At 41.9% G+C, this 14,863-nt stretch overlaps 1 protein-coding gene across 15 annotated transcripts in view; it reads right to left on the bottom strand.

Annotated features, from left to right (window-relative positions):
• DOCK6 (dedicator of cytokinesis 6) overlaps window positions 1-14,863 on the bottom strand; it is a 213,849-nt gene that overhangs the window by 162,244 nt on the left and 36,742 nt on the right. For all 15 annotated transcript variants that reach the window (XR_009153092.1, XR_009153093.1, XR_009153094.1 and 12 more), the window contains exon 3: window positions 834-1,009. Coding sequence is in view for 10 of the 15 variants with exons in the window: in XM_058165870.1 (XP_058021853.1) it covers window positions 834-1,009 (176 nt within the window). In the remaining 5 variants the exon portion in view is untranslated. The remainder of the gene's footprint in view (window positions 1-833; window positions 1,010-14,863) is intronic.

Below are 14,863 nucleotides of genomic sequence, written 5' to 3'. Positions count from 1 at the left end.
TTAACCTGCACGCTATGTGGTTCAGTGAAGCCACAACTGGTTTCTTCCCTTGACTTTATTATCCAAAAGCATTACATACACAGTGTATATATAACCTTAAACCTTAACAGTTTAAGATTACTTCCGTTCCCATTTTATTTGGCATTCTGTGCCTCATTTTCATGCTTCCAGTGAAACTCATTACAAAGTCAAGCTGTAAACATTTTGACTTCCTCCAAAATAACTTAGGAATTATGGTAAGGGTTATTTTACATCTCATTCCACCCCTTCCTTCTATGTATTTTGTTTAAAAAAGAAATCTTTTCCACCCTTGGCTACATGTTTTGTGAGCTGAGTACGGAGAAAATAATGCAATCAGCTAAGTCCTTGGATGCTGATGATCATTTTAGAAAATTCTTGCAACTAAATACCAGCAATACAGCAAATATATCTCTGATATTTTCCTATTTTTCTGCTATTCTCATGTGAAAAGACAAATAACAAAGTAATAACCATGGGTCATTCTAGGAAAAGTCTCCAAGGGAAATCCACTCAAAATCATCTTGCACATCTGGTAGTTGTATTCTTCATAAGTATACAATCCAAAAGGCCTCAAATATCATACAATTACCATTTAGGGATATTTTGAAATTAACTATTGATTTCCTCTTTAAAACCCACATTCATTTTAACATGTTTCCACTGTTCAACAGCACAAAATTATAAGTTTTAGTTCAGAAAATGCAAGCATGCTGTCAAATTCTCTGTGCTTGTAGCCTTGTGTCTTATAGGGTAAAACAAGTGAGGAACTGTATGATAGAACTAGCTCAGTAATTATTCATCATGCCACTTACCCATCCTCAGGCCCACCAGGTTCCAGGGTCCGACAGTCCCGGGGTTCATGGGACACTTCCAGGTCATTTGCAGGAAACTCAATCAGGTCACTAAGTGGGCCTTGCTCAGCATCTGGTAAGTGAGTGCTAAGGTATTTCTCAAAGTCAATTGGCTCTACCACTTCTGTCAGAGGTAACTGAAGGGCAGGGGAACAAGAAAAGAAAGAAAACAGAGAAAATTACAGGTAAAAAGGAACACAAGATGCAGCTGATTCATTTAAAATACCTGAAGGTCCTGAACCACTCCTATGCCATACTTGCTGTGATTAGGATAAGATATATTCGAACTTGCAAATATACAGTAACAACAAACCTTGGTTCACAACTAAACTTAAGCAGCTACATCGTTCCAAACAGGAAGCCTACAGAAAAGGTGATAAAATGCTATACAATCAGGCCAGAAATGTATTAACAAGGGAGATCAGAGCAGCAAAAAGAAGCTACTCTGAAAAGCTAAAGAATCAGTTCTCAACAAATGAAGCAGCAAACATGTGGAAAACTCTTAAAAATATCACCGGCTATGGCAAACCTCCTACCCAGGCTGAAGGAAATTAACAACTGGCAGATGACCTGAATGTGTTTTACTGCAGGTTTGAAAGGAAACTACAGCCACCTATCTCCACAACCCCCATCTCAGACACACCAACAACAGCCAAGCCTCCTACAACTGACCCCATCCCATTGAGTTCACAACCCCTAGTGATCACAGAAAAGCAAGACCTATTTCACAGACAAAAGCCAGGAAAAGCTCCAGGCCCAGACAAGACAACTCCTTCTTGCTTAAAGGTCTGTGCTGACCAATTGGCCCCCATCTTCACCCGTATCTTCAATAAATCACTAGAGATGTGCTATGTTCCTTCTTGCTCTACTATCATCCCAGTCCGAAGAAGCCCATCAAGGAACTGAATGACTACAGACAGTTGCTCTAACATCTGTAATCATGAAAACCTTTGAATAGCTAATGCTGTCCCACTTAAAAACCATCACGGATCTGCTGTTAGACCCCTTGCAATTTGCATACCGAGCAAATAGATCAACAGATGATGCTGTTAATATGGCTCTGCACTACATCCTATAACAGCAGTCACCAACTGCTGGTTCGTGGACCACTGGTGGTCCATGAGAAAATTTTGGTGGTTCACAGAAAAATTATTTGCATTTTTTATATTGCACTAAATCAGGGGTCCTCAAACTATGGCCCCTGGGCCGGATATGTGCAATGAACATCTGTGTTGCTGCAGAGAATCTCCCCCTTCAGGATCTTTTTGTGTGGGTCCGAGGGGAGGGCAGAAATTCCAACTTGGGGTCTGCTTTAGCCTCCTGGTGTGGGGCTTTGGGCAAAGGCTAGAGGGAAGTGCTGCTGGTGGCGAAGAGCCAGAGGGCCTTGTCCCAGTGGGACTGCCTCATGGCCTGGAACTGGCTAACCATCTCAACCCACTGAGCCTCCAGGTGCCCTGACCTTGCACTCCCGCAGGTCTTACCTCTGCTAGGAAAGCCTATGCTTGTAGTCCTCACCTGAGGTGCTTCTGCTGAGCCTCCTTCTTGGCCAGATCCAATGTGAACTGAGCCAGCTGTTTTGCCAGCTCTTTCTTGTGGTGGTTGCTTAGCTCCAACAACTGCTTTCTGTTGAGGCCCTAAGGAGCCCGGGCAGGCAGGAAAGGAGTGGCTGGGAGGGGAAGGGCAAGTAGAGACTGGTGAGGCACCCTTCAACGCAAGTGACATCGAGTTGGCCATGCCCACCCAGTCACATGACCACTTAGCCACTCCCACATAGGGGGTCATTAGGCAGATCATATTAGTGGTCCACGGGATTTAAAATTATGAATTTAGTGGTCCCTGAGGTCCGAAAGGTTGATGACTCCTGTCCTACAACATCTTGAATCCCCAAAGACCTATGCAAGGTGTCAAGGTTCCAGAAAAACCCCTTCTGCATAAAAAAAACCCAGAAGCCATTGTTTTTAGAATAGAATAGAATAGAATAGAATTTTTTATTGGCCAAGTGTGATTGGACACACAAGGAATTTGTCTTGGTGCATATGCTCTCAGTGTACATAAAAGAAAAGATACATTCATCAAGGTACAACATTTACAACACAATTGATGATCAATATATCAATATAAATCATAAGGATTGCCAGCAACAAGTTATAGTCATACAGTCATAAGTGGAAAGAGATTGGCGATGGGAACTATGAAACGATTAATAGTAGTGCAGATTCAGTAAATAGTCTGACAGTGTTGAGGGAATTATTTGTTTAGCAGAGTGATGGCCTTCGGGGAAAAACTGTTCTTGTGTCTAGTTGTTCTGGTGTGCAGTGCTCTATAGCGTCGTTTTGAGGGTAGGAGTTGAAACAGTTTATGTCCAGGATGCGAGGGATCTGCAAATATTTTCACGGCCCTCTTCTTGATTTGTGCAGTATACAGGTCCTCAATGGAAGGCAAGTTGGTAGCAATTATTTTTTCTGCAGTTCTAATTATCCTCTGAAGTCTGTGTTTTTCTTGTTGGGTTGCAGAACCGAACCAGACAGTTATAGAGGTGCAAATGACAGACTCAATAATTCCTCTGTAGAATTGGATCAGCAGCTCCTTGGGCAGTTTGAGCTTACTGAGTTGGCGCAGAAAGAACATTCTTTGTTGTCCTTTTTTAATGATGTTTTTGATGTTAGCTGTCCATTTGAGATCTTGCGATATTATAGAACCCAGAAATTTGAAGGTTTCTACTGTTGATACTGTGTTGTCAAGTATTGTGAGAGGTGGAAGTATGGAAGGGTTTTTCCTAAAGTCTACCACCATTTCTACAGTTTTGAGCGTGTTCAGTTCCAGATTGTTTTGGTTGCACCACAAGGCTAGTCGTTCGACCTCTCGTCTATATGCGGATTCGTCATTGTCTCGAATGAGACCAATCACTGTTGTGTCATCTGAGAACTTCAGTAGCTTAACTGATGGATCATTGGAGATGCAGTCATTGGTATACAGAGAGAAGTGGGGAGAGCACACAGCCTTGGGGGGCCCCTGTGCTAATTGTACAGGTATTTGATGTGATCTTGCTTAGCTTCACCTGCTGCTTCCTGTTTGTTTTTCAGAGTTCTTTACTAGCATGAGGAAACTGGCACACGATGAGTGAAATTCCAAAACTGAACTTCCGGATTCTTTTCCCAGTTATACAAACCCCAAGTGTCCCACCCCCCTGATCCCTTTGATGGTCACATGGTCCCACGTTCTCCCAGTTCATTCGAATATCTTCTCGCCACTCTTCCTGCAGATGTGAAACCCATCCGACCTTGACCGCTTGAAGAATGTTACCATACCCCTCAGCCCCCCTTCTTCCCCTCAGGGGAAAAATGTGGCAGCGTCTGGAACCCTAAAGTCTAGCAGGACTGGCATAAATAGTTGATTTTAAATTGGGGTTTTAGTAATATTTAAAATTTTTAAATCTTTTAAATTACCGGCCGTTTAGTAATAGTTTATTTTAATTTCTTTTAATTGTATATATTCTGTATTTTATTCCGGCTGTACACCGCCCTGAGTCCTTCGGGAGAAGGGCGGTATAAAAATTTAATTAAATAAATAATAAATAAATAAATAATAAATAGTATGGTTTCCAGGCCTGACAGGCGTCCCCCCTTGGAAAAGAAGCTATATCCTAGGAAAGAAAACAAAGAGTTAATAAAGAAGAGTGTCAGTGGTCCACACTTCCCTTCTACCCCCCTCTCTCCTCTCCAAGAGGTTTTTTAGGTTTGTCAGGGAAAGTGTCGTGAAATTGTTTAATCAAATTGTCCCCATTTACTTTCCAACTTTTGACCCAAGTAGATTCAGATAATGGATATCCCTTCCAGTGGACTAAATATTGTAATTGACCTCTGTATAGTCTAGAGTCAAGGATTTTCTTGATTTCATAGTGGGTTTCACCTTTGATTATCAAGGGTGGTGGGGGAGCGGCAGGTTGAGGTCTCAGACCAGACTGTCTAGCAGGTTTTAATAAGCTGGTATGGAATACCGGGTGTATTTTGCTGGTTCAATGAACCCTCTGGCTAGGTTAGTGTCAATGTATTTTCTTAGTTCAGACATTTCGGCTGGTGTCATTGAATACATTTTGGGTTTGGTAATTTTGCCCCCAGGTGCAATTCAATTGTGCAATCAGTTTGTCGGTGGGGGGGTAGGAGGTTACATTCATCCTCGCTAAAAACATCTGATAAATCCATGTATGCTTTAGGGATGCGTGGTTCATTAGGAGATGGATTGGATATGGTGGTTGTTGGTTCCCTCTGGTGGTCATTTTGGATAAGGTTTTTTTCGGTAGGGGGAATTGGGTCTAAGGGTCTGAAAATCCATATAATTTTCCTGAATCCATCCTCCCATTTGATTGTGGGTTCCCATTTGTCCAACCAAGCTAAACCCAGGATGATGGATTCTGACATCTTTGGAATTACTATGAATCTTATAAATTCATGATGGGCTCCAATTTCTAAGCGAACCAGTTGTGTGATTTGGGTCGCTGGAACGCCACCAATCAAGGTTCCATCTACTTGGTGGAATTTAATTGGGTGTTTCAAGGGAAATGTTTTTATACGGAGTTGGGCGACCATAGAGGTTGAAATTAGGCATCTGGTGTCCACAATAGCCTCTAAATCTTTTTTGGCCCCTCCCCCTGGAATTATTAAGTTGACTTTGATAGCAAAAGGAGGAATGAATGCACTCACCATTGGGTTGTTTTCTGCTTGGTTTGAGTCGTCAGGAGGTGAATCAGATGACGGAAGGTCAGTAGGGAGGTCTATGGCTTGTCTCGCAAAGCGACTGGTATTCGGATTCTTTCGAGGGGGTTTGTGTGGTCGGGTAGCAGTTGGTGGGCGATACTGTGGGAGGGGTGTTGGGGCTAGGCAAACTGACGCCCGATGTCCTAGTTTTCCACAACGGTAGCATTTGATTATTGTTGAAGGCTGAAAGGTGGAGGGTGTGGTTGGTCTTAAGAGGGAGGGTCTTGTAGGTGGTCGTTGTGGAGTTGTAGTTTGTGACTGGCTTTGGAGGGGGTTGAATTCTCTGTCCAGAGCTATGGACACGTTGTACCAGTCATTTAGTTGTTCTGGGATTCCTCTGGTGGAGCAGGCTTTTCTGATGTTTTGATCGATGGCCTCTTTGAAGTAGTGGAGGAGGACCCGATCTGGCCAATGTCTAAGATTGCCAGCAACCCTTCTGAAATCCCATACAAATTGTTTTAGAGGCTTGTTACCTTGCTTCATCGTTTTTAAGATGGTTTCACATTCTGCAATTAGGTCATCATCTTGAAACCGGTTGCGAAGCAGTGCCATAAATCCGTGAACATTGTTTAGTTCTGGTGCACGTTCATTGTGTAGTTGAGCTATCCATTCTGAGGCTAGCCCCACGTTCATACCATCCGAGATGGCGTTGATTAGGCTTCTTTCTGATGGGTATTGATGTCTATATTGTTCAACGTAAGCCTCAATTCTGCTGAGAAAGTAAGCCAGGTGGTGTGGATTCCCATCAAAGGTTGGTTTGAAATGGGGAGGGGCTGGGTGAGGGGGTGCAGGTGGGTTTAGCTGGCCTGCTTGCGGTTGAAGAGGGATTTGTGGGAGGGCCGTTGCTATTGTGGCTGGTGGCTGAATTGTAAAGGGGGGTGGAATTCCCCCTGGCTGCTGAGAAGAAAGTCCTTGAAATGCTTCAGCTGACGAGGCAAAAATCGGCCTGGGGCCCCCAGGAAAGAAAGGTGCTGAACTGGCTGGTTGCCATTGGTATTGGATCCACCCTTGTCCAGGATAAAATGCCCAACCAGGAGGAATAGAAGCATCTGGAGGCAGCGTAGGCCTCTGTTGGCGGGAAAAGTCAATTGGAGAGGGGAGTTGCGATTCCCCCCAAGTCCCTGGTGCTGCCTGAACTCCCTGCCGTCTGAAGGAGGGAAGGGAGGTCCTCCTGCGTTCATTGGAATGGCTTTGAGCTTCAGTAATTTCTCCCTCTCTGGTGGGAGGGAAGGTGAATTTAGGCTGAGCTAAAGGCTCTTGAGGTGGGTGAGCTGAGCTTATACGAGGCCTCACTTCCAAATGCTCAAAAGTTTCAGGGAGGTCTAATAGGGACTGGGATTTCAGGGGGTTTCTCAGGTCCCAATCCAGTGACTCTCCCGATTCTCCAGGTTTTACTGTCCTCCAGTAAGGTTGAGAAGAGAGAGGGGGCTCTCCATTCCGCCCCGGGAAATGTTTTCTCCTGAACGACAGCTTACCCATAAATCGGAGTCTTTGGGCCGTGCTCCAAGCTGACAAGCAGGCTCTACCACTTGGGATTTTTGAGTCATATCTTTTTTTTTGTTTTTTTGTTTACATTTATACCCCGCCCTTCTCCGAAGACTCAGGGCAGCTTACAATGTATAAGGCAATAGTCTCATTCTATTTGTATATATTTTTTTTACAAAGTCAACTTATTGCCCCCCCAAACAATCTGGGTCCTCATTTTACCTACCTTATAAAGGGTGGAAGGCTGAGTCAACCTTGGGCCGGGCTCGAACCTGCAGTAATTGCAGGCTCTGTGTTCTAATAACAGGCTTCTCTATTGCCTGAGCTATCCCGGCCCCATATCTTCCGATGGGAAGTAGGTGATTTCAACTAAATCGTCAGATTCAAGCTTCTGTGTTACTTCCACGCTTTCAGCTTGCTGCCCTTCCATCTTCACTGGGTCTTTGCACCGCTGTGGAGGTTGCGGAGGCTGGGGCCCAGCACCCCCCTAACGGGCCTCCTCTGAGCGGAGGAGAGGGTACCGTTAGCAAAAGAAAGTTAGGAGTTTTGGAATAATGTCAAGGTTCCAGAAAAACCCCTTCTGCATAAAAAAAACTCAGAAGCCATTGTTTTTCAGAGTTCTTTACTAGCATGAGGAAACTGGCACACGATGAGTGAAATTCCAAAACTGAACTTCCGGATTCTTTTCCCAGTTATATAAACCCCAAGAGTCACACACCCCTGACCCCTTTGATGGTCACATGGTCCCACGTTCTCCCAGTTCATTCGAATATCTTCTCGCCACTCTTCCTGCAGATGTGAAACCCATCCGACCTTGACCGCTTGAAGAATGTTACCATACCCCTCAGCCCCCCTTCTTCCCCTCAGGGGAAAAATGTGGCAGCGTCTGGAACCCTAAAGTCTAGTATGGTTTCCAGACCTGACACAAGGGTCCTCTTGGTAGACTTTAACTCAGCATTCAACACCATCATTCCAGGCACTTTTCTAACTAAGCTAAACCAGCTAAAGGTACCTGAACAGACTTGTAAGTGGATCATAAGCTTCCTAACAAACAGGAAGCAGCAGGTGAAGCTAAGCAAGATCACATCAGATACCTGTACAATTAGCACAGGGGCCCCCCAAGGCTGTGTGCTCTCCCCACTTCTCTTCTCTCTGTATACCAATGACTGCATCTCCAATGATCCATTTGTTAAGCTACTGAAGTTCGCAGATGACACAACAGTGATTGGTCTCATTCGAGACAATGACGAATCCGCATATAGACGAGAGGTTGAACGACTAGCCTTGTGGTGCAACCAAAACAATCTGGAACTGAACACACTCAAAACTGTAGAAATGGTGGTAGACTTTAAGAGAAATCCTTCCATACTTCCACCTCTCAGAATACACAGTATCAACAGTAGAAACCTTCAAATTTCTAGGTTCTACCATATCGCAAGATCTAAAATGGACAGCTAACATCAAAAACGTCATCAGAAAAGCACAACAAAGAATGTTCTTTCTGCACCAACTCAGAAAGCTCAAGCTGCCCAAGGAGCTGCTGATCCAGTTCTACAGAGGAATTATTGAGTCTGTCATCTGCACCTCTATAACTGTCTGGTTTGGTTCTGCAACCCAACAAGACAGACCCAGACTTCAGAGGATAATTAGAACTGCAGAAAAAATAATTGTTACCAACCTGCCTTTCATTGAGAACCTGTATACTGCACGAGTCAGAAAGAGGACTGTGAAAATACTTACAGACCCCTCACATCCTGGACATAAACTGTTTCAACTCCTACCCTCAAAATGACGCTATAAAGCACTGCACACCAGAACAATTAGACACAAGAACAGTTTTTTCCCTGAACACCATCACTCTGCTAAAAAATAATTCCCTCAACACTGTCAAACTATTTACTAAATCTGCACTACTATTAATCTTCTCATCGTTCCCATCACCCATCTCCTTCCACTTATGACTGTAACTTTGTTGCTTGTATCCTTACGATTTATACTGTAATTGATTGTTTTCTGATTGCTTAATTGTAGCCTATGACTATCATTAAGTGTTGTATCATTAAGTGTTACATTTGTACCCTATGACTATCATTAAGTGTTGTAAGTGTTGTACCTTGATGAAGGTATCTTTTCTTTTATGTACACTGAGAGCATATGCAGCAAGACAAATTCCTTGTATGTCCAATCACACTTGGCCAATAAAAAATTCTATTCTATTCTATTCTATTCTATTCTATTCTATTCTATTCTATTCTATTCTATTCTATTCTATTCTATTCTATTCTATTCTATTCTATTCTATGAATCCTTGATCATTTTGCTCAAATTTAGAATTTTTAAATGTCATAGTCCTCCACTTACAACCACTATTGGGCCAAGAATCTCAGTGATTGAGCAAAGATAATGACTTACTTCCTCTATAGCCAGATACTGATTCACACACTGGTTTTTGTCCCTTAAACAACCAATTTCTCTCTTTTAATGGAAACTAATCAACTATGATTTTCTCAACCTTTCCCTTTCTTTCAACTCATTCATTCCTCCTTCATGTACTTGTTTTCATAATTAGATTCTCATTCATTTTCTGGATAAGATCAAACTATTTCAACATAGTTTAATACCGTATTTTTCGGTGTATAAGACGCACCTTATTTTTTTGGGGGGGGGTAGGGAAACAAGAAAAAAAGAATTCTGCCTCTATCTACCAGCATCAGGATCAGCAGTGTCCTCACTTTCATTCAGATTTTGATAATGGGAATGGCCTGGGGAAGCGCGGAGGTCGGGACTTGCTTGGTGAAGCAGGCACTGCTTAGGGGACAAAAGGCAAGGTGCTGCCACCCAAAAACACTGTTGCCACGATCTCCACCACCTGAAGATCTCCGCTGCCTCCCCAGTTCCAAAAATGGGGTGTGCAGAGGCAAAGAAAGAGCATCACGTTTTCGGGCGGTTCCAGGCAGCAGAGATTGCGGCAACAGTTTTTGGGTGGCAGCGCCTTGCCTTACACCTCCTGCGCAGTGCCCAGCAAGCCACCAGTTCCTTGAAGATGCAAGACCATTTTCCTGAGGACACATGGCTGTGCGAATTGCATCAGGGAGGAAAACGTGATGCATGGAGGCAACGCTCTTTTTCCTCCCCAATTGCCCGAAGCAATTCGCAAAGCCAACTTTGCTTGGAGACCGAGTTAATTTTTCTTTTTCCTCGCCTTCCTTGCCTGGATCCTCCAGTTTGACTCGATCTTCCACGAGGAGAGACTGAGAAAATGAGGCTCACCATTCTTCATGACAAATTTGACAGAAACAACTTTAATTTCTACCGAGCAAGGCTTGACGATCGCGGAAGAGAGATCCAGGAGGTTACCGATCTGCTGGTAATCCTCCCTACCGGCCTGAGATCGGCCGAGGTCCCTGCCAGTCCCGCATTCCGTGGAGGGGGTTTTGCCTTTCTCGGGCAGCCCCTGGCAATTCTGCAACCGCAGAGAGGGACTTGGTCCCTGCCTGGTTCGTCCAAGCACACTGACAGTGGCAAGCGCATCTGATGCCCCAAGAGCCGCGGCAGGAGCACTCATGATGAGCCAGGCTGCCTGATTTATGCGTGGAAAGCGGCTACTGTTTCGGCAGTAGCAGCATTCTTTGTGAGCCAGGCTGCCCGAATCCTTTTGAAAAAGCGGCGACAACACTCGGCTCTAGGACTGTCAACAGCCATCAGTCCTCAAGGAAAACACAGCAGCGGGGATTCTAGGCTGACAACCTCTGAAGGATTCTAGGTGGGGAGTGGAGGTAGGTGGGGCTACATTTGGCATATAAGACGCACCCGGATTTTCACCCTCTTTTGGGGGGTAAAAAGGTGCGTCTTATACACCAAAAAATATGGTCTTATTTTGTTTTTTTGTAAATTCTAATAAATTTATTTATTTATTTATTTGTATGCCGCCCATCTTCTCCCATCGCCACTAATACGGTATTTTGTCCACTTTCATTCAGTACATATTTCTTTACTCTTTTTTTTTTTTTAATTTGCATTTATATCCCGCCCTTCTCCGAAGACTCAGGGTGGCTTACACTATGTCAAGCAATAGTCTTCATCCATTTGTATATTATATACAAAGTCAACTTATTGCCCCCAACAATCTGGGTCCTCATTTTACCTACCTTATAAAGGATGGAAGGCTGAGTCAACCTTGGGCCTGGTGGGACTTGAACCTGCAGTAATTGCAAGCAGCTGCTGTTAATAACAGACTGTCTTAGCAGTCTGAGCCACCAGAGGCCTTCTCTTATTGTTAAGTACCCAAATGAAAACTGACTCAGTGACTTTGCCTGAGTACCTCTTTATCAGCTAAACAACCTCACAAGGTTGTTGTTGTTGGGAAAAGAGATGGTGGGAGAATTTTGTATGCTGCCTTGTGTCAACCCTGGAGCCATCTTTCAGCGTCTTCAGGGTTGCCACAGCAAGGCTGGATGGAACTGTGGGAAAGGGAGGGGGGAATAAAGATAGCTGGGGGAATATGTAGCCAAAATAACATTCTTCTAGCAACCACTCACCAGCACCTGGAGGGGCATGGATGGGAGGCATCCAGGATGGGGAGAGAGACCTAATTGGTGGCAGGTGATGGTTGTGAGTGATGAGGGGAAGAACTGGGTGGGGAAAACTCAGGGAACTTCAGAGTCTGGTTTCCACCAGCTGTGCCAATATGACATGCCTAATAAATCTATACTTTGAGGAATCCTGCCTTGGAGTTTTGATTTCATATGGGTTGCTACTTGGAACTCTGACACCCAGTGTTGTACAAAATAAAGATGGAGTATAAATCCTCTTCCCCTCCTCCTCACCCTGCTCCTCTTCAACTGAAATACCCATCCCTCAAATTTCACTCTCTATAAACATTTTACATCTTTGAACAAACATTCATTCCTCTCAACAAGGCCTTTTCCCTACAGCTTTAAAGCAGATTTAATACATTATTATAGTTAAAGGTAATAATTACTGAAGAAAGATATGCAAAATTAGCAACTAGATCTCATTTTTGGCCATATATGTACAGTATTTCACATTCAAATGCATACTCCTCGATACAGTGTATAAGCTATCCAGTATTTGCTGCAAATCATTTTGATTCTTAGCAACACAAAATCATCTGCTCACAAAATCATATACATGTTCATGTCTAATCACACACTCCTAAAGGCACTATAAACATATTTATGAATTTAAACATTTTATGAATATAAATACATAAATAAAATACATCACTCATCCTTGTCTTGTTTTTATATAAGGCTGAATCATTTGCTAAGTATTCTTTTATTTTCACTTGTCAGTCATATATTGCATGTACTGCACCATATACAACATTCTGATATCATTCTTCAATTCCAAAGCATCCTATTATTCAGGTCTAATAAGTGATCGTTTTATAGACATTTATAGAAGTTATGATGGACTCACGAGCACAAAACTGAAGGAAGGAGGGATGAAAAATGCCTAGCTCCCTATTAAATTCCTTTCTGCCAATTCCCTCTAAGTGTTTATGGACAAATAATGTTTAAATAACTGCAGAAAGTTCACTGTTTTTATTTTCTATAGCTCTGCAAGCAATTTAGATACAGATAATATAGATTCATCTTTCTTTTAAAGAGCTTTTCAGCCCATGGGCTACAACCTCTTTCTCAAAAGACACTGCAAATCTTAGTTGCAGATTCGGTCTCAAAATGTTGGGCTGGCTCTGCTGTGCCAGATTTAGGCATAAATGATCTGATGGAAACAAACAGATAAAAAAGATTTGCAGGTTTACATACTGATTTTTCATTTAAAGGATACTTCTGCAAAATACATATTGAAAATAACAATATTAGCTAAATAACTAAAATTTTATTATTTCTATTTTTAATTTCCTGTCAAGGTTCCAAGTAACACCCCCCAACAAAAGAAAACTCCAAAGCTTGAAATTTTTTAAAATAAGCCATAATCATTTCAAAGCATATATCCACTGTAAGAAAAAATGCTGGATTTAGCCCTTCATTACTATCAATAGACCCACTGATGTTTTGAAAGAAATTTCTTCCAAGAATTAACCAGATATTTGGTGAAATTTCCTGTAATCATAAGAAACCCAGATAAATAAAAATGCACACTCATATTTTACCATATTCAAGAATTATAATGCCTGACATGGCATGGGGATCCAATGTTCATCAGTTGTCTTCCAGTTAGGAATAAATCCGAACAGGTTATGAAGAAGATATTAAAGAACATAAAAAATAGCAGCATTCATTCCTAAATGCTAAACACACAAGCTATGAAATAATACATATTAGTGGGACAAATATATAAAATATTATGACAGAAATAAAAATATTTGTCTTGCACTGTGGACTGATGTAACTAAGGATAAGCAGAAGACTGAAGATCTACCAAGTGCTCTGTAATACCTTGTAAATATGAAGTCAATTAAAAGTGTTGCTCATCATAATCTACTCCAAGTATAGTCTTTGGACTTACGACAATTGAGCCAACATTTCTGTTGCTAAGTGAGACAGTTGTTAAGTGAGTTTTGCCCCATTTTATGACTTTTCTTGCTGCAACAACACTGCAGTTATTATGGTAATAACACGGTTGTAAAGTGAATCTGGCTTTCCCCCTTTGACTTTGCCTGTCAGAAGCTTACAAAGGATGATCACATAACTCCGGGATACTGCAACCTTCATAAATATGAGCCAGTTGCCAACGCATCCCAATTTTGATCGCATGACCCTCAGGATGCTGCAACATGTGAAAAGCAGTCATGTCACTTTTTTCAGTACCATCTTAACTTTGAAAGAACTCTAAACGAAAGGTTGTAAGTCAAGAACTACCTGTATATCTGAAATTCTGTCAACCATGAATGCCTTCAATTACATTTTGACCAACTAATTCCTCAGTCATAAAAAGAAGAGTACATGAGGGTGTTCAGTTGTTTTTAATCATCAGTTTCATTTTCTTAACAATGCTTGAGGTGAAAGAATATTTTGACACATGAACAGTTGTATGTGTATGTTTATATTTCTCCCTTTAAAGAAGGGGCATGTTGCTTAGATTTATGAAAGAAGTTTTAAAATTACTGTGGGTTCAGCAATGGACTGGCACTTGGGTTTAATTATGGATACAGATTCTAACAAATACTTCATCCTTTCTAAATTCATATTTATCAATGACAATTTCCCCTCATCTAAAAATTAAAGTAATCGGGTTGCACAATCTGCTGACTAGCCTTCCCCTTTTTTCTTTCTTTCTACGATTATATTAAAAATACTAAGATATTTAAAACCTACAGCATCACTATTATAGCAGAAGGACCTAGTTGTCAAGGCAGCACTAAAACTTACTGGTTTAGAAGGCAGTTGCAAGAAATGTAAGTTGTTTTCAGCAATGCTTCTTGAAATATCCAAGGAAGTAAGTTTGATGGTGGATCTGAAGAATAAACTTCATAAACTCTCAGAAGCTTGTAATGGTATTACTGCTGATAGCATTATATTGTAGATGAATTAGAGATTAGGCTTTACAACAGTGTAATTCGTTACTGCCTTCAAGAACAAGAAAATATTAGATTTCCAAGGACTAGCTTTTTGTTTAAGGTTGCATTGACAATTCCAAGTACCGCTGTAGCAGCCTTTTCTATTTAATATCAGTTTTACATTAACAGAGCTTGTCAATATAAAGCGATTATCTTTTAAGTTACGAGATTACTAGAGCTTTGCATCTGGTTTTGGTAGAAAATAT

This window comes from Ahaetulla prasina, chromosome 2 (genome assembly GCF_028640845.1).
Source record: "Ahaetulla prasina isolate Xishuangbanna chromosome 2, ASM2864084v1, whole genome shotgun sequence".
NCBI lineage: Eukaryota > Metazoa > Chordata > Lepidosauria > Squamata > Colubridae > Ahaetulla > Ahaetulla prasina.
The sequence above is the reverse complement of the archived record's forward strand: the minus strand, read 5'-3'. Positions and strand labels throughout refer to the sequence as shown.